General features: G+C 41.2%; 2 protein-coding genes across 6 annotated transcripts in view; one reads left to right on the forward strand and one right to left on the reverse strand.

Moving 5' to 3' along the window:
- Positions 1 to 20,291, forward strand: part of CCDC146 (coiled-coil domain containing 146) — a 119,562-nt gene extending 99,271 nt beyond the window's left edge. The window contains exons 12-19 of the mRNA XM_080665436.1: positions 781 to 869; positions 963 to 1,127; positions 3,024 to 3,248; positions 5,005 to 5,233; positions 8,513 to 8,641; positions 12,680 to 12,817; positions 17,811 to 18,059; positions 19,755 to 20,291. Of these exons, the coding sequence (XP_080521562.1) occupies positions 781 to 869; positions 963 to 1,127; positions 3,024 to 3,248; positions 5,005 to 5,233; positions 8,513 to 8,641; positions 12,680 to 12,817; positions 17,811 to 18,059; positions 19,755 to 19,955 (1,425 nt within the window). The 3' untranslated portion in view covers positions 19,956 to 20,291. The remainder of the gene's footprint in view (positions 1 to 780; positions 870 to 962; positions 1,128 to 3,023; positions 3,249 to 5,004; positions 5,234 to 8,512; positions 8,642 to 12,679; positions 12,818 to 17,810; positions 18,060 to 19,754) is intronic.
- Positions 20,292 to 22,085: 1,794 nt separating this feature from the next.
- The window catches only part of GSAP (gamma-secretase activating protein), an 87,759-nt gene continuing 83,242 nt past the window's right edge, over positions 22,086 to 26,602 (reverse strand). For 4 of the 5 annotated variants that reach the window (XM_080666614.1, XM_080666613.1, XM_080666616.1 and 1 more), the window contains 5 exons: positions 26,056 to 26,175; positions 25,119 to 25,180; positions 23,498 to 23,599; positions 23,232 to 23,331; positions 22,086 to 22,836 (listed from right to left, as the gene is read on the reverse strand). In XM_080666614.1, the coding sequence (XP_080522740.1) occupies positions 22,745 to 22,836; positions 23,232 to 23,331; positions 23,498 to 23,599; positions 25,119 to 25,180; positions 26,056 to 26,175 (476 nt within the window). In that variant the 3' untranslated portion in view covers positions 22,086 to 22,744. The remainder of the gene's footprint in view (positions 22,837 to 23,231; positions 23,332 to 23,497; positions 23,600 to 25,118; positions 25,181 to 26,055; positions 26,176 to 26,602) is intronic. The other variant, XM_080666615.1, reaches the window with a different exon arrangement.

The raw sequence follows: 26,602 nt of genomic DNA on the forward strand, positions 1-26,602 counted from the left end.
CTGAATCCTATTCTCACTGAGAACAAGATAAAATTGCTGCATGTCAATCTTGGCTCTGATGTCTAATTTCTTTTTAACCACTCACGCCAGTTGGGTTTTGCTTTCACAGTCCTCAAATGAAGACCAACAGAAACTAATTCCTCAGGTTTCTACCAGCAAATACTTCATCTTTAGAAATGTTTCTTACACTAGATGAAGGATCCAGTATCTTTATATTTGAAGAACATAACTAGTGTATTTAGACTTGGTATATTTTTTAGGATTTTAGAACTGTAAAGTGCTGACTTCAAATATTTATGCATAATTTGTAACATCTCCTTATGGTGCCTTATTGTGTAGGAAAAAGCACTCAACGTACAAGTGGAATAGTGCTTTAAAATCATGGCTTGTCTCTCACAAAACACCACAGAGGATTCAATAAGTAACATTTATCAAAGCTTACTGCAAATCCCCTCCCCTCATCTATATTCCACAAACTCCTCACTCACCTAGCCCACTCTTTGGCTCCCTCAAATGTTCCCCAAACTTTTCCTCAAACTCATCCTGTACAGGCTCTTCCTTTTCCGCCTCTCTATTATTTTGCTTCCTTGATTAACCCTTTGTCCTAGCTATTGTGATTTAGTTCAGCTGATTAGGCAATTTTCAGATCTCACGGAATCAGCACAAAGGATTTTTCATAATGCATAGGAATGAGATGGGGTGAGGCTGGGAGTATTCATATGTTGTTGTTGGTGGGCTTTATTATTATTACTATTTCACACATAATTTTTTATATTTCAGCAAAAATATATCAACATTATGAAGGAGATCAAAGCAAAGGATATTGAAATCAGGATACACAAGAAGAAAACACGTGAAATTCAACGGAGGTAAAAGAATTACATGATGATTTATCTAGTTAGGTGGGGGGGAGGGGGAACATCCTGTTTTCACAAGTTTCAAAAACACTGGTATTTTCACAGGCTCAAAGAGTTTGCTCAATTATATGACACTATTCGAAATGAAAGAAACAAATTTATTAACTTACTTCACAAAGCTCACCAGCAGGTAACTGAAATAACAGAAAGGCATAAAATGTCATTGAATGAACTGGAAATTTTAAGAAATAGTGCAGTTTCTCAAGAAAGGTAAGTGTTATAATAACTCTTATCCTTTCAAAGTCTTCTGATTGACTAACCTCTAAAATACTCTGGAGATAATAAAATAGAAAATAATAGTATTTTATGAAGCTAGAAAAGCCCTTACACCTTGTTTTACAGATGATAATCAAGGCATCTGAATGTGATTCCTTATGCTTCTACTGCTTGAGAGCCATCTATTTTTTAAGTGAATGAAAAACTATAATATATAACAATGCTTACTATGATTATTTTCATTTATCCAATTAGGAAAAAAAGCACCAATTTGATCATTTGCATTTAAGATTAAAAGACAATCAAATGTTTATTAACCAGCATTCCTAGTTGTAGATCTGAAGCTCTAATGTGCTTGTAAGAGGTAGTATAGTGGTTAAAAGAGGTGGCTCTCTAGATTCAAATCCCAGCCATGATACTTACTAGCTGTGTGACCTTGGGCAAAACACCTAACCTCGCTGGGCTCACTTTTTTTACCCATTAAAAAAACTGTCCTTATTTCATAGGACTTTTTATTATTACACTAGATGCTCAGTGCATGAAATTCGTGCACTGGGGAGGTGTCCCTCAGCCCAGCCTGCACCCTCTCCAATCTGGGAACCCTTGGGGGATGTTTGACTGCCAGTTTTAGGCCCGATCCCGGTGATCGGGCCTAAACCAGCAGTAGGACATTCCTCTCACAATCCGGGATCACTGGCTCCTAACCACTCACCTGCCTGCCTGCCTGATTGCCCCTAATCGCTTCTGCCTGCCAGCCTGATCGCCCCCTAACTGCTCCCCTGCTGGCCTGATTGACACCTAACTGCTCTCCCGCCAGCCTGATCACCCCCAACTGCCCTCCCCTGCCAGCCTGATCGCCCACAACTGCCCTCCCCTGCTGACCTGCTGGCTCCCAACTGCCATCCCCTGCCGGCCTGATCCCCCACAACTGCCTTCCTCTGCTGCGATCCGCCTCCTGCACCGGGACCTACCTCCTCCGCACGAGGCAGCAGAGATGCTGGGACCAGCCTCCTCCACGCTGCTCAGAGCTGCGGGACCCTCAGGCCTCACCACGCCCTGCCTCCACTGTGCGCATGGCGGCCATCTTGTTGTGGCCATCTTGTGAGGACATCGCACATGAGGGCATGAGGACCACCTAGGCTTTTATTAGTATAGAGGAGTTAAACCATGTAAAAATACTAAAAAATGTCTGCCAAATGGTGTTTTATAAAATGTATTACTTACCATGTGCAAGATCTGTTTGACTCTTTCAACTTATGTTTAGTCCCTGATCTACTGAGTCTATATAACCTGAATTTTTTCTGGTGACCATTATTGTTCAGTTTGCTTTTATGAAGATATTATAAAATGGGCCCTTGTGTGTGGATAGTGGATGGGGTGGGGGTAGAGGGGGTAAGGGATTTGTATGAAAAGGAAAATCTAATTTCCTAATCAGGTTCTAATCCTACATAAAGATAATACATTGTTTATAGAAGCCATGCATTCGTCCAGCATTTATTGTGATGCTTTATCGAGTCAGAGACCACCTTAGGTCCAATGGACATTATCAGATATAACCCTCTCTGTCCTTAGCACAGTCTTCTGGGACAGCAGAGCAGTAAATGAATTGCTGTTGTCTCTTGCTTTGATAAAGTGGGGGGAGGGTAGAGGAGAGTCTTGGGACACAAAAGAAAGATGTCCTAATCCAGATGGAGGGGGAATCTGAGATCAGAAAAGAATACAGAAATTCCTGAAGTGTATTGTTTGATGAATATCATTATTACTATTGTCATTGCAAGGGATGTATTAAATCAAGAGCTATTTTGATACAGTTTGTGTTTTGAAGTTTTCATTATTTTTAAAGAAACTAAAGAAAACTATAATCTTATCTATTTCCCATTATTTTTAAAGAAAGCTACAAAATTCCATGCTGAAACATGCCAACAATGTTACCATCAGAGAAAGCATGCAAAACGATGTATGCAAAATTGTAGTAAAACTTCAAGAGATGAAAGAGAAGAAGGAAGTCCATTTAAATAACATTGACAGACTTGCCCATATGATCACAATGATTGAAGAGGAGATGGTGAAGCTTCGCAAAAAATACGAACGAGCTATTCAGTCTCGAAATGAAAGGTAAGAATCAGGAACCTACTGTGAGAACAAAGCACCCAGAGATCCTATTTAGAAATGTTTCCCCTTTTTCTACCTACACGTGACAGTGGGTAGAGAGGGACATTCGATATTCAGGTTTTATTAGTTTTGGAGGGGAGGGATAGCTGCATGTTTTGCCTGAAAATAAGAAACTCTGAGCCTGGCTAGGTAGCTTAGTTGGTTAGAACATCTGACGCTGAGATTGCAGGTTCGATCCCGGTCAGGGCACAGACAAGAATCAACCAATGAATGCATAAATAAGTGGAACAACAAAATTGTTGTGTCTCTGTCTCTCTCTCTGTCTCTCAAATCAATAAATAAAAATTTAAAGAAGGAAGGAAGGAAGGAAGGAAGGAAGGAAGGAAGGAAGGAAGGAAGGAAGGAAGGAAGGAAGGAAGTGACAGTTGAGTTTGGGGAGCTGCTTACTTAAAGATAAAAGTCCTTTCCCAGATTACCTTTCAGGATGCCTCTGATACCATCAAATTATTACAGACAATGGACATAAATCTTTGGATCATGTATCCACTTTTGTGACAGGCCTGTTCATATTATGATATTTATTCAGCCTTTCTTTCTCCCAGTTCGTTTTCTCAGCAAGTAAGTAAGAACTTTAGGAGTATCATCGTTTCTTCCAGGCCACAATTATATCATTACTCAAGTACTACTTTAGCAGTTTTCCCAAGTTTCTTGTGCTTTGAGAAATCTGGCATGTGAGATTGTAGAGCCTTATAGCAATTGCATCTGGTATCAGAGTGTTTATCATCAACCCTTGGTTGTGTTCTGTGTAAGTGCAGGACCCTGACAATACAAAAAGATGGTCAAACATTGCTCCTGCTTTCTATTTTAAAGAGGACTGAGATCATGAGAAGAACCAATAATTGTCAAATGAGACAAAATATAGAGCTAAGATTAGTCAAATACAACTACATAAACACATGTTTTGAGGAGGAGAGAGAGAGAGAAGCAATTAAAGGTAAACTCTGGGGTACTGGGTATGCAGTGTGTGGGAAGAACTTCAGGGTGATGAGGAATACCATTTTTCAAAGGGTTGGCAGGTGTGTTCTCTGGGGGATGGGGGACCTTCTTATTTGACTCCTGGCGCAAACCAAGGCATTTAGGCAGTGTACTCCCAGGCCCTGGTCAGATCCCTGGGGCTGGAATTAGAAATTTCTTACTGTTTCTTCCCATATTCTCCTCACAAGGAGGGGTCTTTCCCTGGCATTATTATAAATGACGGAATTTGCCTGTTCATTAGGAAATCTGCATCAGAAATAGTCAGCTTTAAAAGGAGCTAATGGGCTTGGCACGTTACATAGAACAGAATCCCTGCAGAAATACATTCCCTGGCCCTCTGCCTGTGTGCATCTGGCCAGAACTTGGTTGGCAAGCCTGGTCCAAGGAAAGGATCTGCAGAAAATCAGACTGTGGGGTCACTTTGTTCATGCATGGGGAATGACATTCTTTCCCACCCCAGGAAACCTTGGGGACTTGCAGAGATTCTATGCCAGTCAACCACATGGTCAGCTCAGAGTCAAGAGGCTAAACAACCATCCCTTTCCAATCTCCCAAAATTTGAAGTGTAGAGTTTAACTAGAAAGCCACTGGTAAATATCTTTTGTCTTCTGGAATTATGCAATGCTGATGTGCATTCTGCACCCAAATCCAGAGGAAACCACAATAGCTAGTAAAACTGTGACCTCAACATCCTCTTAACCTCCGCCTCTCCATTTGACCATAGTGGCGTTCAGCTGATAGAGCGGGAAGAAGAAGTGTGCATCTTTTATGAAAAAATAAATATCCAAGAGAAGATGAAACTAAATGCAGAAATTGAAATACATGTCTTGGATGAAAAAATCCGATTCCTGAAACTGAAGATTGCTGAGAAACAAAGACAGATTTATGTGACCCAGAAATTGCTGCCAGTCAAGAGGTCCCTGGATGCCGACGTAGCAGTGCTCCAGATTCAGGTGGGAAAGAGCTCATGAGATGCTGCCTGGGACCATTTGCTTTCCCCCTCTCCATTATTGGTCTGTAGGTTGTATGTTCTTACATGTAAACCAAACCATGCTACTCCTGGAACCCATGAGTTATGTGGCTGGGTTGAAAATGCCGTGGAACACTGCTGGAGGGCCAAGCTCCAGAGGTCTTTTCCCCATGAAGCATTTTCTGCCTTTCTGGGAATACACACCCTCCCAAATCTCAACTCTAGCTCAGCTTTCTCACAGCTCAAAACTTATGTAATTTCACTTCCACCAGCATAATTATGTTTTTGATGCTTGCTGGAAAGATCTAGCTCTCTTATTTTTAGTACTCTTGCCCTCTGGAGCTGAGATTGTTGTTCGTTATTAATTGGCAATCACATATAATTCGACTCCTTGTGAACCCCTGTAGTTTCCCTGTAATTTAATAACCTGGCCTCTGACATGGCCTTTTAAAAAGTGTAATAAAGACCACAAAATTAAACATGAAGTAGCAATAGAAAGAAAGGAAAGAAAGCTGCTTTCTTCACTTCTAATAATTGTAATTTTTATGAAAATATAAGAAAAAATTAAACTAAAAAAAACTGTGGCTTGAACTTTTTTCCATCGACTCAGTGTAGGAACAAATTTTAACCTATAACAAGTTTTCTAAAATGTCAGGTGGCTTTCAGATTTTTTTCTGATTATAAAATTAAGACACGTTAATCAAGTTTTGAAAAAAAAATACAAAGTTTTTAAAGAAGAAAATAAAATTTTATCCCCAAGATATAACCACTATTAAAATTATCAAAAATCTGGAAGAGATCCTTCTGGTCTTTTTCTAGGTGTACAAGTAAAAGGTTTTTATTAGCTTGTGTTGTAAACACAGTTTGGGGTCCTGCTTTTTAATTTAATCATATCAAGGGGATTCACAGATCCCCTCATCACACAGTGCCTGGTCCACCCCTGCACCACCCAGCACAGACTCGGCCAGCATCTTCAGCCTGCATCTACACAGGACCATTCATGCAAGGCCTTTGTCTGTGAACTGACTTTCTTGAAGATTTGGGGCAACAGTGTGAGAGGGCATGGTACAGAAATGCAAAGAATTTCAAGTTAAGTATCAGGTAGCCATGCCCTTCCAAGCTCCACAGGGCCACTCTATCACTGGGAGCAGTCCCCGCCTGCATTACCCCATGTAGCACCCTACTCTAGCTCCATTCCACTGGTTTGTCTTTCCATCTTCATCCCCCATCTGCCCTCCACAGCCTCACCATCCCAGGTTGTCCCCCGGGCACTTCATACGTGTCTCATTCCATTTCACAGAATCATTTGGCTCTCTCTAGCTCTTTCCCAAAATACAGTTTCAGGGCCATCTTTGCCCATACTAAACTGTCAAGATGCCCAGCAGAACAAAGGAACTAAATTCAATAAGGCCCACAACAGAAAAATTCACTCTCCATTATATAAGCATTTTAACTGTTCATTGCAAATCAACAATTCTATTCAATGGATAAAGTGAGTTGTTCTTAAAACATATATACTTGGCATTTCATTATATGAAAGCACTTATCCAGTGAGAACTATAAATTCAGATTACCGGAGAGGGAATATTATTCATTGAGTGATAGTATGCCCTGCCTAATGGGAGCCTTTACCATTCTGACTGTGGGTGAATTGAGACATATGGATTTGTGTTATATCCCCACCTGTTTTACCAGATTAAGTTCCAACAAGCTTACGAACAGTTAAATAGAAAGTTTCCCATTAGTCTCCACACTTCACTTAATTATTTAATTGTCTACTCAGCACTAACTACGTGGGCCCTTTGAAGGACTGTGTGTGAAATTTTGAGCTTCAGGCAAGCCATTTTGAACCCTGCCTGACAGTGCCGGATCCCTGCCATAGCCTGTTATTTGATAAAGCTGCTGTGTTGTTGTTTTTCAAAGTCTTCCCATTTTTGGAATTCTCTTAAGGTTTGCGTTTTTTCAGCTGTTTGAAAAAGTTTTTAATCATTCAACAGTTTAATCCAAGGATAATCATGAGTCATATATTCCTGGATGTTTGCAATAAGAGGTTCTTTTTAGGGATCTTGGAAATCACATGAACTACTGTAGAATACAGGAACACCATTTTATATAGAAAAAGTAAACCATCTTTCCTCAAGGGCCCATGGGGAAATAAGATCCATCAAGGGACCGCTGGATAAGCAAGCACCATATTTTTGCTTCCTATTTAATTTCCTAATTAAGAGAAGGAAATGTTGTGCTGAACAAATGCTTAATTACATATGGGTGTATACTTTAAAATTCCATATTGATGGCAATTAAGAAGTGTGGAGAGAAGGGGGGAAAAAAGAAAAAATCAAATTATTTATGTCCCCAGTTAAAATTATTTTTGTCAGGAGCATAAATTAAAATTTTTAAACTCTATCATCTTGGACACATAAAGTTTCTTAAATATATTATCTCATTTACTAGATCAACACCATTAGATTAAGCTTTATCTTCCAATTTGACAGTTGAAGAAACTGGCTTAGAGAAGATAAATGGTTTCCTTGAAATTATGCAGGTTTTCAGGAGAAAAGCTAAAAATGCTGACTCTTGGTTTTCATCATGTTCCACATCTCCCTATAAAACAAAAACTCAGTGTGGCTGCCACTTCTACTTGGAGTGGCCATATTTCTTCATCTACCTCCAAAGTCTCATTAATTCAACAAATAGAGTTGATATATAAGATATCATATTGGGTATTTAGCGAAAAATATATAAATAGTTCAGTCTATTTCTCATAGAATGTACATTATACTGACCTAGTAATTAAGAACTTCATTCTCCTGTGGGACGCCATTAAGCCTGTTGCCAGCAAAGGGTTTTAAACTGGAGTCTATTATGTCCCATACCTTGTATGCTGTCTGCCTTGGCCTCTGGAACAACCTTCAATAAAGATGGCAAATCTGTATAGTCTGAGCTCTGCAACCACACAGCATCCCATGAGTATAACATGAAATGGAAAGTAACAAAGGACTGGCTGTAAAATCAGCCTTTTCTTTGATGACTCAGAAGTCACTGCCTTCTTTGTAGGATCAATTACAGACATCCTCCTCATGGCACCAAAGTGAGCAGAGCATGGCTTAACCTCAAGTTCCAGCTGATTGGGTGTTAAGAATTGTCTTCCACCTTTGTCTGTGTCAGTCCAACACAAAGATGCTAAAAACCCTTGGCTATGTGATTTTAAGATTTACAAGCAGGAGAGTTAGTTTTAAAGTTAATGTTTCTTTTTTAATAGTTTTCACAGTGTACAGACAGAATAAAAGACCTGGAGAAAGAGTTTGTAAATCCTGAGGGTAAGAACAGAATCCGCTTCCTTCCAGGGAAAGATATGACTACAGAAGAAATGATAAAAAAATTAGATTCGGTAAATATTCTTTCTTTCTTATTTTTTATTTTTGTTATTTATTGAATTTATTGCAGTGACATTGGCTAATAAAATTATATATGGCCTGGCCAGTGTTGCTCAGTGGTTGAGCATTGACCCATGAACAAAAAGGTCACCGGTTCAATTCCCAGTCAGGGCACATTGCCAGGGTTGCAGGCTCATTCCCCAATAGGGGATATCCAGGAGGCAGCTGATGGATGATATTTCTCATCAATGCTTCTATCTCTCTATCCCTCTCCTTTCTTCTCTCTCTAAAAATCAATTTTAGAAAACATGTTTTTAAAAAAAGAAAAATTATATAGGTTTCAGGAATACAATTCTTTTTTTGTATTTTTTTAAATTTAATAAATCTTTATTGTTCAGATTATTACAATTGTTCCTCTTTTTCCCCCATAGCTCCCCTCCACCTGGTTCCCACCCCACCCTCCACCTTACCCCCCGCACTGTCCTCATCCATAGGTGTACGATTTTTGTCCAGTCTCTTCCTGCACCCCCCACAACCTTTTCCCCCTGAGAATTGTCAGTCTACTCCCTTTCTATGCCCCTGATTCTATTATATTCACCAGTTTATTCTGTTCATCAGATTTTTTATTCACTTGATTTTTAGATTTACTTATTGATAGATATGTATTTGTTGTTCATAATTTTTATCTTTACCTTTTTCTTCTTCTTCCTCCTCTTCTTAAAGAGTACCTTTCAGCATTTCATATAATACTGGTTTGGTGTTGATGAACTCCTTTAGCTTTTTCTTATTTGTGAAGCTCTTTATCTGCCCTTCAATTCTGAATTATAGCTTTGCTGGGTAGAGTAATCTTGGTTGTAGGTTCTTGCTATTCATCACTTTGAATATTTCTTGCCACTCCTGTCTGGCCTGCATAGTTTCTGTTGAGAAATCAGCTGACAGTCGTATGGGTGCTCCCTTGTAGGTAACTAACTGTTTTTCTCTTGCTGCTTTTAATATTCTCTCTTTGTCTTTTGCTCTTGGCATTTTAATTATGATGTGTCTTGGTGTGGTCCTCTTTGGATTCCTTTTGTTTGGGGTTCTCTGCACTTCCTGGAGTTGTAAGTCTATTTCTTTCACCAGGTCGGGGAAGTTTTCTGTCATTATTTCTTCCAATAGGTTTTCAGTATCTTGCTCTCTCTCTTCTTCTGGCACCCCCATAATTCTGATGTTGGTACGCTTGAAGTTGTCCCAGAAGCTCCTTACACTATCTTCAAGTTTTTGGATTCTTTTTTCTTTTTGCTTTTCCGGTTGAGTGTTTTTTGCTTCTTTGTATTTCAAATCTTTGACTTGATTCTTGCGATGCTCTAGCCTGCTGTTAGATCTCTGCATAATATTTTTTATTTCAGTCAGTGTATGCTTAATTTCTAGTTGGTCCTTTTTCATATCCTCGAGGGTCTCGCTAAATTTATTGGCCTTTTCTAGGAAATTCTTGAAAAACCTTATAACCGTGGTTTTGAACTCTATATGCAGTCATTTGCTTTCCTCCATTTCTTTCATTTGTGATCTGTTTCTTTGTCTCCGCATTTTCATTGCTTCCCTGAGTTGGTAGGGTAGATATTTGTGCTAGGTTTCCAATATGGCCCAGTGGGTCTGCTTCCCCAGTTAACCTGAGGTGGACACTCTTGGTGCACCCCTTTGTGGACTGTGTGTACAGCCTTGTTGTAGTTAAGCCTTGATTGTTGTTGGTATCACTGGGAGGAATTGACTTCCAGGCCTATTGGTTGTGAGGATCAGCTGTGTCTATGCCGGGAGAACTTCTGTGCTAGAGACAGCCTTGTGAGACGAGACTTGCAAAAGCCTCTGTGCTCAGCTTGGATGGGGCGGAGTCTCAGGGCGGAGCAGACAGCAATGGTTTCCCATCAGCCCTGCCCTAATAGGCCCCTGTATCTCAGTGTCCCATGGTAATCGCTGCAAGCACCTCTGAGAGAAAGCTGCCCTCGAGTTCTGCCCGCTGCCAGACAGTCCAGTTTCTCCCCGAATGAGTCTAAGTCCCCAGAGTCTCACCCGGAACTGGAGTTCAGCGCAGTTGGGAGCTTTTGTCTCCCTCCCACTTGAGAAAGCCAGCCGCACACTCAGTTGCCAGTCCTCTTCGTGCACACACATCTCAGTACCTCTGCCTCCTGCAGCTCCTCTGAGTCTCAGTGTGTTTTTCTCTTTCCTTCTAGTTGTAGAATTTCCACTCAGCCAGTCTTCCTGTGGTTCTGGATGATGTCCATTTTGTCTTTTAGTTGTAGTTTTGAAATTGTTGTGCGAGGCAGCAATTTAGGTGTTTACTATGCCGCCATCTTGGTTTCTGAGGAATACAATTCTATAATGCATCATCTATATGTTGTATTGCGTGTTCACCATCCCAAGTCAAGTCCCCTTCCATTACCATGTATCTCCCAGCTTCTTCTGATCTGAAGGGAAATGCTTGTAGTTTTTGCCCATTCAGTATAATGTTGGCTGTAGGTTTGTCCTATATGACCTTTGTCAGTTGAGGTATGTTTCCTCTATTTCCACTTTGCTGAGAGTTTTTATCATAAATGGGTCCAGATTTTACCAAATGCTTTTTCTCCATTTATTATATAACTATGTGTTTTTTATCCCTCATTTTGTTGATGTGGTGTATCACGTTTATAGATTTGCGGTAATGTACCAACCCCAGAATAAATCCCACTTGATCATGGTGTATGATCTTTTTAATGTCTTGCTGAATCTATTGCACAACTATTTTGTTGAGGATTTTAGCATCTGTGTTCATCAGGGATATTGGTCTGTAATTTTCTTTCTTTGTAGTGTCTTTATCTGGTTTGGGATTAGGCTAATGCAGGAGGGAGACCAGAGAGTGGGGCTATTGCATTCCACCAGGCTGATGCCATGAGGAGGGGAGTGCTCCACCCAAGAAAGATGGCCTCTACAGTGTGGGAGACTCAGCTCAGGGGCCCTGGGGGTTGTCCCTTAAGCTCTCTCCCCAGAGCTACAAACTCCAGTTTCTCTTCACATGACTCTAGTCCACTCCACCTTCCCTCCACTGGAGCCCAGGGTGAGTGGCTATGAACGAGATTTCGTGTATTGGCCCTTTAAGGGAGTTTGTGGATTTCTAGGAGACTCCTGTCTCTCCCTAGTGGTTAGAATCCCTGCTGATTTTCACAGCCAGATTTTATGTGAGTGCCTCTTCCCAGCTCTGTGCTCTGGGCTGGGGAGCCTGGTGTGGGGTTGAGACCCCATACTTCTCAGGGAAACCCTGACAACTGAGATAACCCTCCAGTATCTCAGCTGCTGCCGATGGGAGTAGGGCCAGCCCTTTTCGTGTCTCCACCCTTCCTACCAGCCTCAATGTGGCTTCTTCTGTAAATCCTTGGTTATGAGACTTCTCTTCTGCTAGTCTTCAGTTGGTTATTCAGTTTGATTGTTCTATAATTTAGTTTGTAATTCCAATTCGGTCCTGGGAGAAAGTGAGTGTACCTTCCACCTACTCCACCGCCATCTTGGATCCCAAAATATTATTTCTTAAAATAGCATCTATTTGCCTCTTGTGTTCAGTGTCACAGATATCTGTACTAGTGTTTCAGGCTCTGGGGATAGATTTATCCTTCATTATTCTAGCCACTAATATAGTAGACCTTCATTGTAATCTAGTAACAAAACCTAAACTTGACTTTAAACATTGCCAAAAGAAGTAAAAATTGAGTGGTTTCAAGATGCCCACCTTTGTATCATAAACCCCCAAAAAACTTTTTTTGGCATCTTGAAGGGATTAACATGCCTTCCTGATGGGAGCATATCAGAGGAAGGGCAATGGAAGGTAGGTTGAGGTGAGAGGGCCATTCTCTGCCATGGCGAGGAAGAATTCCCAGAGCTATCTGCAGGAATGGGGGTGGCAGGGGAAGTCATGCCTTAGCCCAACTCTAAAGACTTTCTAGAGGAATCTTAGCAACTACAAAAACAATGTGTCTTCGTTAAGCGGGGGGAGAAGTTTTTACTTGTATGACCTTTTTCCCCCTTCCTATTGCAATTGTTTTTTACTGTAGCTGGAACTACAACTGGCCAAGAAGGAAGAGCAGTTACTGGAAAAGGATTTCATCTATGAACAGGTCTCCCGGCTCACGGACAGGATCTGTAGCAAAACTGAGGCCAGCAGGGAGGACACGCTGCTCTTGGCCAAGAAGGTTTGTCCAAGACCTTGCCTTTTCTCTTCTGCCCTTACTGCTTTATTGCAGTTCCATTTCCCACCAAATGCTTTGCTTACTGAGCAAAGCGCTGGGGAGATTAGGCTTTATGACAGAGAAGCAGAATGGACGTAGAATTTAAAATGTAAAGAGGATGCTTAGATAACAGTTCAAAGTAAGTTCCCATCTTGTTCCTTGAATGAAGTCACTTTAAAGTGGGAAAACCTAAACTTTTAAATGGCAGTATACAAGTTTCACTTAACTGGGCACCTACTCAAATATGACAATCATTATCTTTATACTAAAGACCTGGTGCACGAAATTCGTGCATGGGAGGGGGAAGGGGTGTCCCTCAGCCCAGCCTGCACCCTCTCCAATCTGAGACCCCTTGAGGGATGTCCGACTGCCTGTTTAGGCCTGACCCTACTGGGACATCCCTCTCACAATCCAGGACTGCTGGCTCCCAACTGCCTTCCTGATTGCCCCTAACCACTTCTACCTGCCAGCCTGATCACCCCCTAACCACTCCCCTGCCAGCCTGATTGATGCCTAACTGCTCCCCTGCCAGCCTGTTTGCCCCTAACTGCCCTCCCTTGCAGGCCTGGTCCCTCCCAACTGCCCTCCCTTGCTGGCCATCTTGTGGTGGCCATCTTGTGTCCACACGGGGGCAGCCATCTTTTGTGTTGGAGTGATGGTCAATTTGCATATTACTCTTTTATTAGATAGGATTCCATGTGCCAAGTTAAATCCTTTTGAGCTCCTTGTGAATGGAAGACTTCACTTAAACAACAGTGTGACTGCATGGGAACTAAGCCAGAAGCCAGAAATGGAAGGGGACCATTGAAGACAACAGTCACACAAACATGGGCCTGTTACACAATGGGGTGGAGTCGCCACTGGGCCCCACTAGTCAGGAGAAGCCAGTGACACAGAGCTTCCTGATTTCATAAACTTAAAATACTGTAACAGGACCTCGATTCAACGCCATAGGGTCCGACTGGGACTGCTAGAAGGTACCTGAAAAGGAGCAGACAGCAGGAGGAGGGTTGGTGATTGTGACACGGAGGGGCCTTGCACCGCAGCCTGGCCTCTGTGGCGCCTTGGAGCATCCCCCTGTGGCTGCACAGGGATTTTAGTTAGCCAACAATACTGAGCCACTACGAGCTCCCGTCATGCTAGGCATGGGGGAGGGAACAGAGAGGAAGGGGCACACCGTTCACAGTGTCAAATTTGGGGAGACAGATGGGAAAACAGATCATGGTAACAGCCACACCTGACTGTGGGCTCCACAGGGCAATGACTGTTCCTCCTTCTTCTTAGTTTCCCTAAATGCCTCGGGTGCACTAAACTCTAGGACAACATTTGTTAAAAAAGTAAACAGTCGGTCCTATTTTAAACACATTTCTGGCCCACCAACTCAAGCAGAAATTATTGTAAATCTCAAGCCTCCTGTGCCATTTATCTGGCTTTCACACTTTGTTCTGATGACTTACACAGGTGGATGGTCATTGCAGCTCATGCAATTCACAACTTCACCTCATAAAATAAGAATGTTAAGCCCTTCACCTCATAAAATAAGAATGTTAAGACTCTATCCACTGAGCCTGTTTGGTTCAGTGGATAGAGCCTCAGCCTGGGGACTGAAGGGTCCCAGGTTTAATTCTGGCCAAGGGCACATGCCCAGGTTGCGGGCTCAATCCCCAGTAAGGGGCATGCAGGAGGCAGCCGATCAACGGTTCTTTCATCATTGATGTTTCTCTCTCTCTCCTTCTCCCTTCCTCTCTGAAAAAAAAAAAAAAAAAAAAAGAATGTTAAGGCTCCTAAACTTTGCCTGAATTAGCACGTCTGATGTTTCTTTAAATGTTTCCTTCCTTCCTTTTGAAGAATGAATTTCCCTTTCTTTGGAGAAAGTCAGTGTTTACTGAGAGCTGGCTTGTTAAAGCTGATGGCAGTGTCTCCCAAAATCAACAGTAATCCTGGAGAAAGGCTGAAAGTGTAGCGAAGGTCCTAGTGTAACTGAGTTCTGGCCCAGTGGTTTATCTACCCTTTCCTTCCCCACTTTCCACGTTCTCTATCTGGATTTTATTTTCTATTTAAAATTATAATGTCTAAGAATATCCTAGAAAAGGCCGATAAATATAACGAGACCCTCGAAGATATGAAAAAGGACCAACTAGAAATTAAACATACACTGACTGAAAAAAAAATATTATACAGAGACCCAAAAACAGACAAGAGGAACACAAAAATCAAGTCAAAGAATTGAATTACAAAGAAGCAAAAAACACTCAACCGAAAAAGCAAAAAGCAAAAAAAAAAAATCCAAAAAGTTGAAGATAATGTAAGAAGACTCTGGGACAACTTCAAGCGTACCAACATCAGAATTATGGGGGTGCCAGAAGAAGAGAGAGAGCAAGATACTGAAAACCTATTTGAAGAAATAATGACCGAAAACTTCCCACACCTGGTGAAAGAAATAGACTTACAACTCCAGGAAGTGCAGAGAACCCCAAACAAAAGGAATCCAAAGAGGACCACACCAAGACACATCATAATTAAAATGCCAAGAGCAAAAGACAAAGAGAGAATATTAAAAGCAGCAAGAGAAAAACAGTTAGTTACCTACAAGGGAGCACCCATACGACTGTCAGCTGACTTTTCAACAGAAACTATGCAGGCCAGATGGGAGTGGCAAGAAATTTTCAATGTGATGAATAGCAAGAACCTACAACCAAGATTACTCTACCCAGCAAAGCTATCATTCAGAATTGAAGGGCAAATAAAGAGTTTCACAGACAAGAAAAAGCTAAAGGAGTTCATCACCACCAAACCAGTATTATATGAAATGCTGAAAGGTATTCTTAAAGAAGAGGAAGAAGAAAAAAGTAAAGATAAAAATTATGAACAACAAATACATATCTATCAACAAGTGAACCTAAAAATCAAGTGAATTAAAAACCTGAGGGACAGAATAATCTGGTGAATATAATAGAATCAGGGGCATAGAAAGGGAGTGGACTGATAATTCTCAGGGGGAAAGGGGTATGGGGGGTTCATGAAGAGACTGGACAAAAATCATACACCTATGGATGAGGACAGTGGCGGGGAGGTAAGGGCAGAATGTGGGGTGGGAAATGGGTGGAGGGGAGCTATGGGGGGAAAAAGGAGAAATAATTGTAATAATCTGAATAAAGATTTATTTAAAAAATAAAAAATAAAATAAAATAAAATTATAATGTCTTCACAATAACCATAACTTGAAGGTAGAATTATGTTCAGATCTCAGATACTAGCAAATAACCTTGAGAAAGATACATAAATGACCTTGAAACTGAGTTTCCTGATCCATGAAATGGGTGTGATATCAGCTGAAGTCATTGCAGGCATTACATAGTCAGTAGAAGTAGCCTAGCTTTTGTGGGTGCCCAACAAGAATGAGTGTCACCTCAAGCCCCTCGTCTTCCCCAGGTAGCTTATGGCTCATCTTCCAAGTTTCCCAAATGAATGGAAAATCTCAGCAAAAACTCAAACCAACCCAGGATCTAACATCATCCTTTTATATATATATAGAGAGAGAGAGAGAGAGAGAAGAAGAAGGTTGGCTGGTTACACATTCACACCACATGCAAGTGTGCAGTGACTAATTAATTAATGAAATTGGATAGAGATAATGACTCACCCCTCATCCTTTAAATGGCAGTCTTTGATTAAATGTGTGTTCCCTCAAAATTACGACAGTGTAGAAGAGTTTACAAATTTATACTCCCTTAAGAAGACAAAGTGTGTACATAATAACCAGTCATTACATTTTCAGAGGCAGGTACATCATTGGCAGCAACATTCTTCTAAGCAAATGTACAGATAGAGCAGTATGTGCTCTATTAGAAGAAGAAAAGTCTTTCAAGGTCAGGTGCAGTTTTTTGAAAGTTCACATTCATGTCTCCAAGTACCCTGGTTCAAAAGCCTGAAGGATTGAAATAGATGAAGAATTTACTCGTTTCTTCATTTAACAAACATTCTATTATAATTTTGCTTGGTGCCTCCTATGTTCCAAGCACATCCTGGATAGTGGGAATGTGATGAATAAAACAAGTAGGCCTTGTCCTCATGAAGAGTAGTACCTTCTTGTGGGACGACCGACTGTAACCAAATAGCTAATGCATACACATATAACACAATGTCTGTGGTGAAACAGATCATAAATTAAAAATACAGCGAGGTGATATGGCAGTGTTGGCAGGTGGGGGAGTCACCATTCAGTGCCCCACCATGGCCACGGCCACCCTGAAAGGTTGTGCTATGGGCCAGAAAGCTTAGAGGAACCACCAATTCAAACTTCACTTATTTCCCATCTTTTAAAATCAATTATTCCTCTCAGCTCTGTCCTTTAATTCTTTGATGATAAATAGATGATGTGAAATGGTCAAGACACACATACAATCAGAACATTTCACTTCAAATTAGTGGCCAGATTTTCCCCAGTTCGGCACATGCTTGCTTATGACTTAATAATTATGCACCCCAGAAATTATGATCAATAATACAAACATGTTGAGGTGTGACTGTTTCCATTAAAAATTATTTCAGATGCAGAGCCTCTGCTAATTACCTTATATAAGTAAAGAATAACTTCTAAATATAGTTTTTGTTCTACCAGATTTTTCCCCCCACTGGATAAGTGACAAATTAATAACGTGGCCTAAGTAAGCCAGAATTTAGACATCAAGAACACTCTATTTCCCTCTCCTTATCACCTCTTTAAAATAAAGAGACTTCACTATTCCCCTCACTACTACCCACTTGGACAGCTAGTAACTTGATGAACACACGTCTTTCTTTTCCCCTCCTCGTCATTATTTACGCAGCTAGGGTGTCTGAGGTCTCATCCAATTCTTATTTGTCCCCCACATTATAGACAGCCAGCAGCCTGCCATTTTCTTAAACTCTTCACGGAACATACACATAAGCTAAGCCTTGGGTTCTTTCATTCTAGATGAACGGCTACCAGAAAAAGATTAAAAATGCTACTGAAAAACTGATGGCTCTTGTTGCTGAACTGTCCATGAAGCAAGCTCTGACCATTGAACTCCAGAAGGAAGTCAAGGAGAAAGAAGACTTCATCTTCTCTTGCAGTTCCAGGATAGAAAAGGGTCTGCCCCTCAATAAAGAGGTTGAGAGAGAATGGTTGAAAGCGCTTCGAGATGAGGAAATGTATGCCTTGGCCATCGCCGAAAAGTCTCAGGTACCTTTAGGCTTTTATATTGCATTTGTAAAAAGGCTGGGAAAGGATGTTTTCAAGGGTTTAAATCTTCCCAAAATATATGAAAAATTCCCCACTCTACCATACATAGTCCAAACAATCAGAAGAAATTTTGGGTGTTTTTTAATTATTATTATTATGTAAAGCCCTAGGTTTTGTTCAGTGGTTAGAGTTTCAGCCCGCAGACTGAAAGGTTGTGAGTTTGAGTCTGGTCAAGGCCATGTACCTCAGTTGCAGGCTTGATCCCTTGCCCTGGTTGGGGCGCATGGAGGAAGCAACCAATCGATGTGTCTCTCTCACATTGATGTTTCTCTCTCTCTGTCTTTACCGCCCCCCCCCCTTCCACTTTGAAAAATCAATGGAAAAATATCCTTGAGTGAGGATTAACAACAACAAAAAAAGATATTGTGTAGACAATCAAAGTACAATAGTTCAAAGCACCATAGTATTCTCTGGAGAACATCTGGCAAACACCAATTTCCACTCCACAATCTTACTTCGTGGCTAGTGTGGCTGAACACCACGGACTCGCACTGACATGGCCATGACCAGGCGAGGCTGGCTTTGGTTTTATTAGTATCCATAGGTCTCCAATCTCTGTCCTGGCACCCCTGCTCAAACCACACCTTACTCTTCCATGTCCACCGGCTGCGGCCATCACAGCCTATTGGGAGGCCCCCAGCACACCAAGGTTGTCACAGCCTTTGCAGACTCTGCACTTGGTGTGCACCCTTGGCCTCAGTGCCATCCCTGTTTTCTCCTTCCACGGGCCTAAGTCTAGGTCCATCACTGGTTCCACCTGCACATTCGGTACCCAGTTCTTCTGCCTAAACCCATGGCCTTTCAATATTTGTAGAATGGAATTGGGCATCTCTTTCTAAGGAGACTGTGTCTTGGGGACCTACAACTCACTCTCAGACTGTCAAGTAGATTCTTCAAAAAGATCATTGTTCACTAACTAGCCCAAGGAAAAGGCACATCATTCCAAACATAAGTTAGGAATATCTGAAAACAGGGTCTGGTTTGTAATTCCCACACTGCCTGGAACTGTATTTACTAGCACCTTCAGGTTTTACCGAGGATGTCCCAGCATCATTTACCTGTCTCCATTATTTAGAATTCTTTTTCATGCTGTAAGAGAGTCATCTGTTTTCCAGAAGCACAGGCAGAGGACCTTGAGGGTCAAGGCAAACTACTGACCACATCTTCCCTCTGGTTCTACCTATCTCCTTATCTCTTCCTTTCTAACACTTGTTCACCAATGACTTACCAAAGGGAATAGATTGTCCTACCTCTGTCAACAACAAAACCATGGAAATACTTAGTATTTGATGAAAGATACTGAGGTTGGAACACACAGGAAGTTAGAACCCACCAACCAGTTTATGATAAACCATAAGCCCCATGAACAGCGTGATGCTTGAGCAACATGGGTCATCACAGCAAGGTGCAACATGTGCATGAGTATGTGAGTGTGAGTGTGAGTGTGAGTGTGTGTGTGTGTGTGTGTGTGTGTGTGTGTGTGTGGTGACTTCACCCTCATACCCTCCTATCCTTTGGGGGAATGTCAACCAGCACAGCCTACAACTCAGACCCAGCTGTGTCTGACAAGCCCTGGGGTGAAGTGGCTTCACCAGAGTTTGCAGAAAACTGAAAAGGAAACTTCATTCTTTGCAGCAATTCTTGGACACACAGCGCCAGCTGCCCAATGGTGTTCTCACGACTGCAGAGCTGCGTCCGACTGCCTACATCCCAGAGGCAGAAGCCACTCTTCCTTTGCCAAAACCATATGGTGCTTTGGCTCCTTTTAAGCCCAGTGAACCAGGGGCCAATATGAGGCACATCAAGAAGCCTGTTATAAAGCCAATTGAAATCTGAATATGTAAACGAATTCGGGCTCCTCAAGGAGACACTTCAGCCAAGCTTCTGGCATATCACAGCTGGAAAATGTCAGCACAATAGCGCGAAATTACAGGCAAATACAACAGCCACAATTAACCAACAGCAGAAATAACAGTTTCCTTTTATACTCACCAACTACTATATTTTATATGATGTTGAGTAGGACATAGAATTGTTCTACAATTATGTCAAAGTATATATTTGCATTGTTCATTTCTTTCTTTTTCACTCTATATATTGAAACCTTTCAGATATATATAGTAGGCCAGGTGCTATAAAAATTCAATAAAAATAATTTTCAATGAGGCACAGAAATTAGCTGAGTGGTCCTTATTTATTAAAGACAAAAAGGAAATACTGTTCAATATACTGACTTTAAAGAAAAAGATAGAATGATCAAGTATCACAGAGACTTGACTGACTTTGTTAAGTAAATGGTTGCATTTAAAGTTAATGTTGTTAAATCTAAATCAAGTAAAAAACAGGAGGGAAGCTTGTTATTTTCAAAATAATGTTATGGTGATTCTTTTTACAAGTAAATAATCCTTTCACTGCAAAAATAATTATGCCCTAATTTATCTTTCTTATACAACTAGATTTATCAAAATGTTGGATGCAAATAAACTCATGATTATTTTAAGTTTTGATACCAGATTTTTCAAAATTTCAATGGAAATATTTATAACTTGGCATGTGAAAGAGTTGAAAATGAGGCCAATTCCCCTGATTTTATTAATCTAGTTTTATTGCATTTCAGCCAAGTATATTCCTAATTGTTTTTATATGTTCATATGTATGAATATACACAAGATTTCAAACCTGTGATTTTATATTCATTTATATGCTCAGTCTACCTTTATTTCATACTGATATCAGTTATGAATTTTAGTTCACAACTCTGGGCGTGAGAAATACCACATTCCTTTATTTTGCTAAATCAAACAAAATTTGTTCCAAACCCCGATCCTGCCAGATTGGAGGGAAATTTAATGTCATTCTCAGTCTCCGAGTCCTGAATCTAACGCAATTGCTTTGTGCAGTCATTGAAAGGCAATTCCTTGGGCGTACCCATAAGTAACCATATAAATCATGTGTTTAACACAAAGAAATGCATAAACACAGGTCCTGTGTTGTAGGAATTAGCAATTGCATTAGGGATTCAAAAAATACACATTGGAAGCTTAACAACATAGGAATGCAGGGAAAAATTTAAATCGCAAAGGAATGTGTACTTAAATATTACAGTGTGTGTTTCCGGTTGAGAGGGGAAAGGTGGCAATGTGTGCTGGAATGACCGGAGGCCACAGTCGGAGGGAACTTCTTACAGAGAAGATTTCAGTAGGTGAAGAGGGGATCCCAGGTAGGGGAAATAGCCTGAGCAAGGCTTTGAAGTAAAAAGACAAAAGTTGTGCTCCAGGCCCAGGGAATGGGGCTGGCTGGAACAGAATGTGCATATTGGGGAACTGCATAAGCGGGATTAGGGGGAGTTTGCATTTTATCCTGTAATTTTAAATGTGAGTTTGAATTGTATCCTATAATGAATGGCAAGTTACTGAAGGAGTATGACAGGATCGAGCTAATGTCTATCTCAAATATAAGTCAGTTGAATTAGACCTTAGAAAGCGACCGACACAAGCCAGGTGTGAAAAGTAAAGGGTAAGGAATGAAAAATAAGGACCTTACCAAGAGGAAAAGATCAGCACTGTCTTGTTCATATGGCTCCAAGATTTTGAGCCTCGGTGACCATGAAGTATTTGACCAAAAAGGGGAATTCTGTAGAGAGGACAATTTTTAAAATACAATGATCATTTTAGAGAAGAACTTGAATTATTATACCAACTAGGGATATTTATGATGATTAAAATTTCACAAGTTCACTAAGGGAAATAATGTGAAAAGAAATAAGCAAAGGGTCATGGGCTGACCCCAGGCAGCAACTCTATATATGGGTCAGAATTAAGTCACTGCAGACGGCGGGAAGGGGGGCAGGGGGAAGTGGGAGAACTAGTTAGATGTCATGGGGGACTTTCGGGGAACATGTTCATAGACTCATGATTCCTGGCTGGACTGTAAAGTCTTTGTAGAAATGACAAGAGTCAGGCCAAAACTTTCAGTGTTTTTTGGTTTCATTTTTTAATGATAAGTTATTTCTAAATCAAACTTCTATAAACATAAAAGAGCTTAAACATATTAAACACAATTCCATCTGAACCATCACAAAAAGACAAATCTTACTCTGAATAGACTGTATGTACAAACTGCTGTATGTTACAAATTTTTCTATACTGGAAATAGCAGATTTGACTTAGTCTGAATTCAGTTTTTTAAAATCTATCCTCTTTACAAATACAGTTTTTATGCAACATTTAATTTTTCCACTTGTCATACGTTATTTTCAATGACACTTCTAGTTTTTGTTTTTCTAAACACTAGTCCCTGCATTTTTAAAGCATCTTTCATTTCGGAGTGCAAGAGAAACCAGCTTTTGGCCTCTGTAGCCACTAGGAAGAGCACCCTCCATGCCACTGCCTGCCTCCGGGGCTAGCTGTCATTTCTCCACACTTGGCTGTTATCGTCTGTCCAAAACTGGGGTGAGGGACAGCAGTTGACTTCATTCTGAACAAGTACCAAACTGAAATTCAGATGGTTCAACAATGCATTCTGATTTTGGTAACCAATTTCAATATTGCTAGAGAATTCTCCGTAGAAGTAGAGCTAATGAGCAAGAATAAAACTTGGAAGCTGACACCATTATATTTTCTTTTTTATAAGCCTAAAAGCATTGTGGTGTGTTTCAGAGCTGCTTCCTCCACAAATTTTGCATCCACGTTGTCATGTCCTATAAAAGCATCCAGATCTGGAAAGAGAGAGAAAGAGAAAAGAGTTACTATGAAACCATATGGCATTTATAATGCTGTGCCCACAGCTCTTTTAAATCATAATTATTTTATATTTTAGTAAAACACATTGCTCTGAGAATGGGTTGTTAAAACTTATTAAACCTCAGAACCAGGAAGGGCCATGTGCATCAACCCAATGGGTTTTTAACATCTTAAACCCTTTTAAAACTTCAGAGGTGATCATTCCTTCGGTAATTTACTCCAGGTGAGTTGTGTATTGCTCATTAAAACCAACTGCAATAAGGACCTGCTTATAAGTAAGGGGTATTTTGGAAAGAAAAAGGTACAGGGGAGTAAACAGGGATTGACTGATGTGTCAAAGGAAAACGCTGAGACCAGAGGAGTGAATTACCTTGATTGGAGGACTCTATCTCTGTCAGTGTTTCAATGAGGTAATTCAGAGGCAGAAATTCCACACTGAATGACGACTTGTCAATCATAGAACGCTGAGGCTAAAAAGGAAACCACTTCTGCTGTTAGTTGATTATCCAAAACCAGCACAGACTTAAAAAAAAAAAAAAGTGGTAATAACTACAATTGCAGTCCATGTAGGTAAGTGGAAATGGGCAAACAGGACCCAAAAAACATTGAGTGGGGCGTGCTCTCACACTGGCTCACCTGCTTCTTATGGTTCTGGAGCAACCACTTCACATGGTTCCGGGAAATAATGTTAGAACTCATGGGATGGTCCCAAAGTCGGCAGATCTTCTGACCAATAAGCTATGATGCAAATTGAAAAACAGATTAAGGAGGATTTTTCGGGCAGTGAAAGTACGACACTATAATGATGGCCAAATTCATAGAACAAACGCCACCAAGAGTGAACCCTAATGCTGACTGTGGACTTCGGATGGTTGTGATGTAGGTTCAGTAATTGTAACAAATGGGCATTCTGTGGGGATGTTGATAGTGGGGGAGGCCATGCATGTGTGGGGGTGGGGGGAGTATGGAAAATCTCTATACCTTCCACCCAATTTTACTGTGAACCTAAGCTACTCTAAAGAAAATAATGTCAAGTATAAAAATAAAAGGATGAAAAAACATATAGAGGAGACTACAGCTCACACTATATTAAGTAAATGTACCTTATATTCTATTCATAATTTTAAAAATATTGTTCCAAAATAACCAGTTAGTATAAAAGGCTCTTTATGCTTAACGACCTTTGGAAAAAGGCCATTTCCTCAGAGGTATGCTTCTGAATTTTTAGTAAATACTCTCTTAAATGCAACCCTGAGAAAGCAGTTCATACACTGATGTTGCCAAACTCTTTTTCTGAAATGGAGTTCATCCGCTGCTCTTCAAAGCTGGGGTCCTGCACGCCAACTCCAAGCGATGTTTTAATAGGAAACGAAAGGTCATAGGCATATTCTCTGCCAATGTCTTGCCCAGAAAATTTAATTCCCTGAGAGTATGAGGCCCCCCCAAAAATAATCTAATTTAGAGACCAAAATAAATGTTCAGAGACAGTCCCCTGAGAGATCCAGCCATGGAAAACAGGCTTTGTTTTCTGCTCTCGCCTTTGCTTCAGTAAGCCTGCAAGGAGAGGGTGTTACAAAGCAAGCCGATTAGGTCCAGAAAGGCAACAACACCCCTTCGTGGGAGGATCATGCCAGAGATGCAAGTGCTCAAGGTATGTAAACAGCATGCAGGGCTGGCCTGGCGCTCAGGGTCAGGGGTTCACAGAGTCGAGGCTCTGAAGACCGTGCTATGGAATTTCATATTTTCAAAGTATTTTTAAATCCAAGAGCTACTATTCCCACAAAAACAAGGAGTGTCTATGTAACGCTTTCCCTCATGTTTCTCGTTCTTCCTTCCACCCGGGAATGTTTTCCAACCCTGGTGGAAAACGCAGTAAGAGGAAATTCAGTTCCAGGACCTTCTGACCTCACCTGTATTTAAATTCCTTATCAGTTAAAAAGCCAAAAGCACATGTTTCCCCTCTCCCTCCCCTGACTCCCAGATGTAAATATTAGAGCGGTTTCCTAAGAGAAGAAAATGGCTAAGAGTATTAGGTGGGCTGTGCCAAGGCAGAGCAGAGCCAGAGGCACGAGGGCCTCGCAGGCCGAGCGGACAGCGGCAGAGGGTGGGGATGGATGGGATTTCTTGGAAAGAGCTGAAAAGTGAAACAATTCAACTGACTTCAGCCCAAATCAAGTAAATGCTCCTTTTGCATGAAGAACTTAAAAGAGGTTCAAGCCAAGGCTCAGGGAGAAAATAAAATAGAATTCAGGATTACCGGAGGAAGCCGCACAATGATGCTGAATTTCAGTTTCTCATTTTTCTCTGTGTTGTCCAGATCTACGAGAAAGTCAGAGTGACAAACAAACCAGAAATCTCCACTTAAGTATCTGAACAGGCTACTAGTACTTCAACGGTTCATCCTGATAACACATCTCCCAACCTTGAATTAAGCTAAGTCTAACCGTGCTTTGAAAATGTTAGGTTGTGTCTGTCTGAACAAAAGGGTTGTTTAAAGGAAGCTTTCTATATATCATGGGACATGGTTCTGTAGCAGGCTGCTAATCAGAAAACAATTTTAGGGACTAACTAAAAACAGAAGGTACCTTGAGGAATGGGAAATACTTCAACATGTATTAACAAAACTCATCTATAAAATACCACGACTGAATCAGTTAAGTGAGAGCGATTATACGATAGACCATATTTAAAGCTCAAAATCATACAAGCACTGTATTTCTCATTGATTTTTCTTGCATTTCAAGTCTAGCTTTGAAATGACAGTGTTAATTGGCTGAAAGTAAGCCATTTCGTGACTTCTTAAGAAACACGCCCTCAGAGGCTCCTGTCCTCAAGTGCCCTCGTGTCCAGGAAAAGAGTCGAAGAGCTGTGTGTGGACTGAGAAGTCATTTTGGGTCTCCTGAAGGGCGAAGACACTTTAAATTTGCCCAAAGGATGGTTCCAGGAAATGAACCGCACTCAGAAGGGCCAGCTGCATAATTTATGGTGCCCAATGCAAAAAAAAAAAAAAATGAGGAGCCCCTTGTTCAATATCAAGAATTTCCAGATTTAATGCAAAGCATTAATGTAAACACGGGGCCCTGCTGAGTACTGCTGGGCCCTGGCCACACAGGTGCACCACCTGGAAGCCAGGCCTGGAGGCGCCCAGACAGGAGCCAGCGCTCCGGGAAACGCAGAGCCTCAGAGCCTCTTACCTTGCATGAGCCTTGTGACAGCCGTTTCTGTGAGAAGCAACAGCCCACTATCAATGTAATGCAGCAGGTTATGCAAAGGGAGACAGTGGACGCCGAGGACCGTGTGCAGAGTGTGAAAACCTGGGATGAGAGATGCGGGAGGGTAAACGGTCAGCCAGCATCTCAGACAGAATGAAAACAACGGTGTTCGTAAAGCACGTAGCTCAGTGCTTGGCGCCTAGACTCCACTAAATGCTGCTTGAAGACAAGGCTACGCATTACCAAGACTAAGCATTGTGCTGGGCATGTAAGTTCCCAATGAGTCTGTATTACCGTCACCTGTGTCCATTCCTAAGCAAAAAAGAGGAAAAGTGTGCAAGGTTGCTCGATGAGAAATGGCTTTACAGTTTAGCAGCTGGCAATACTACGGTAAGATAGCACAAGAGAACAGTTAACAGGAGACCTTCAGACTCCACATGCCCAGCCAAAGGCTGATGGATAGGGAGCATTTTGCTAAAGAGGAAAAGAATCTGACCCAGAAGGAGCCAGCTTATATGCTTGATCTCCA

This window comes from Plecotus auritus, assembly GCF_963455305.1.
Source record: "Plecotus auritus genome assembly, chromosome: 4".
Lineage (NCBI taxonomy): Eukaryota > Metazoa > Chordata > Mammalia > Chiroptera > Vespertilionidae > Plecotus > Plecotus auritus.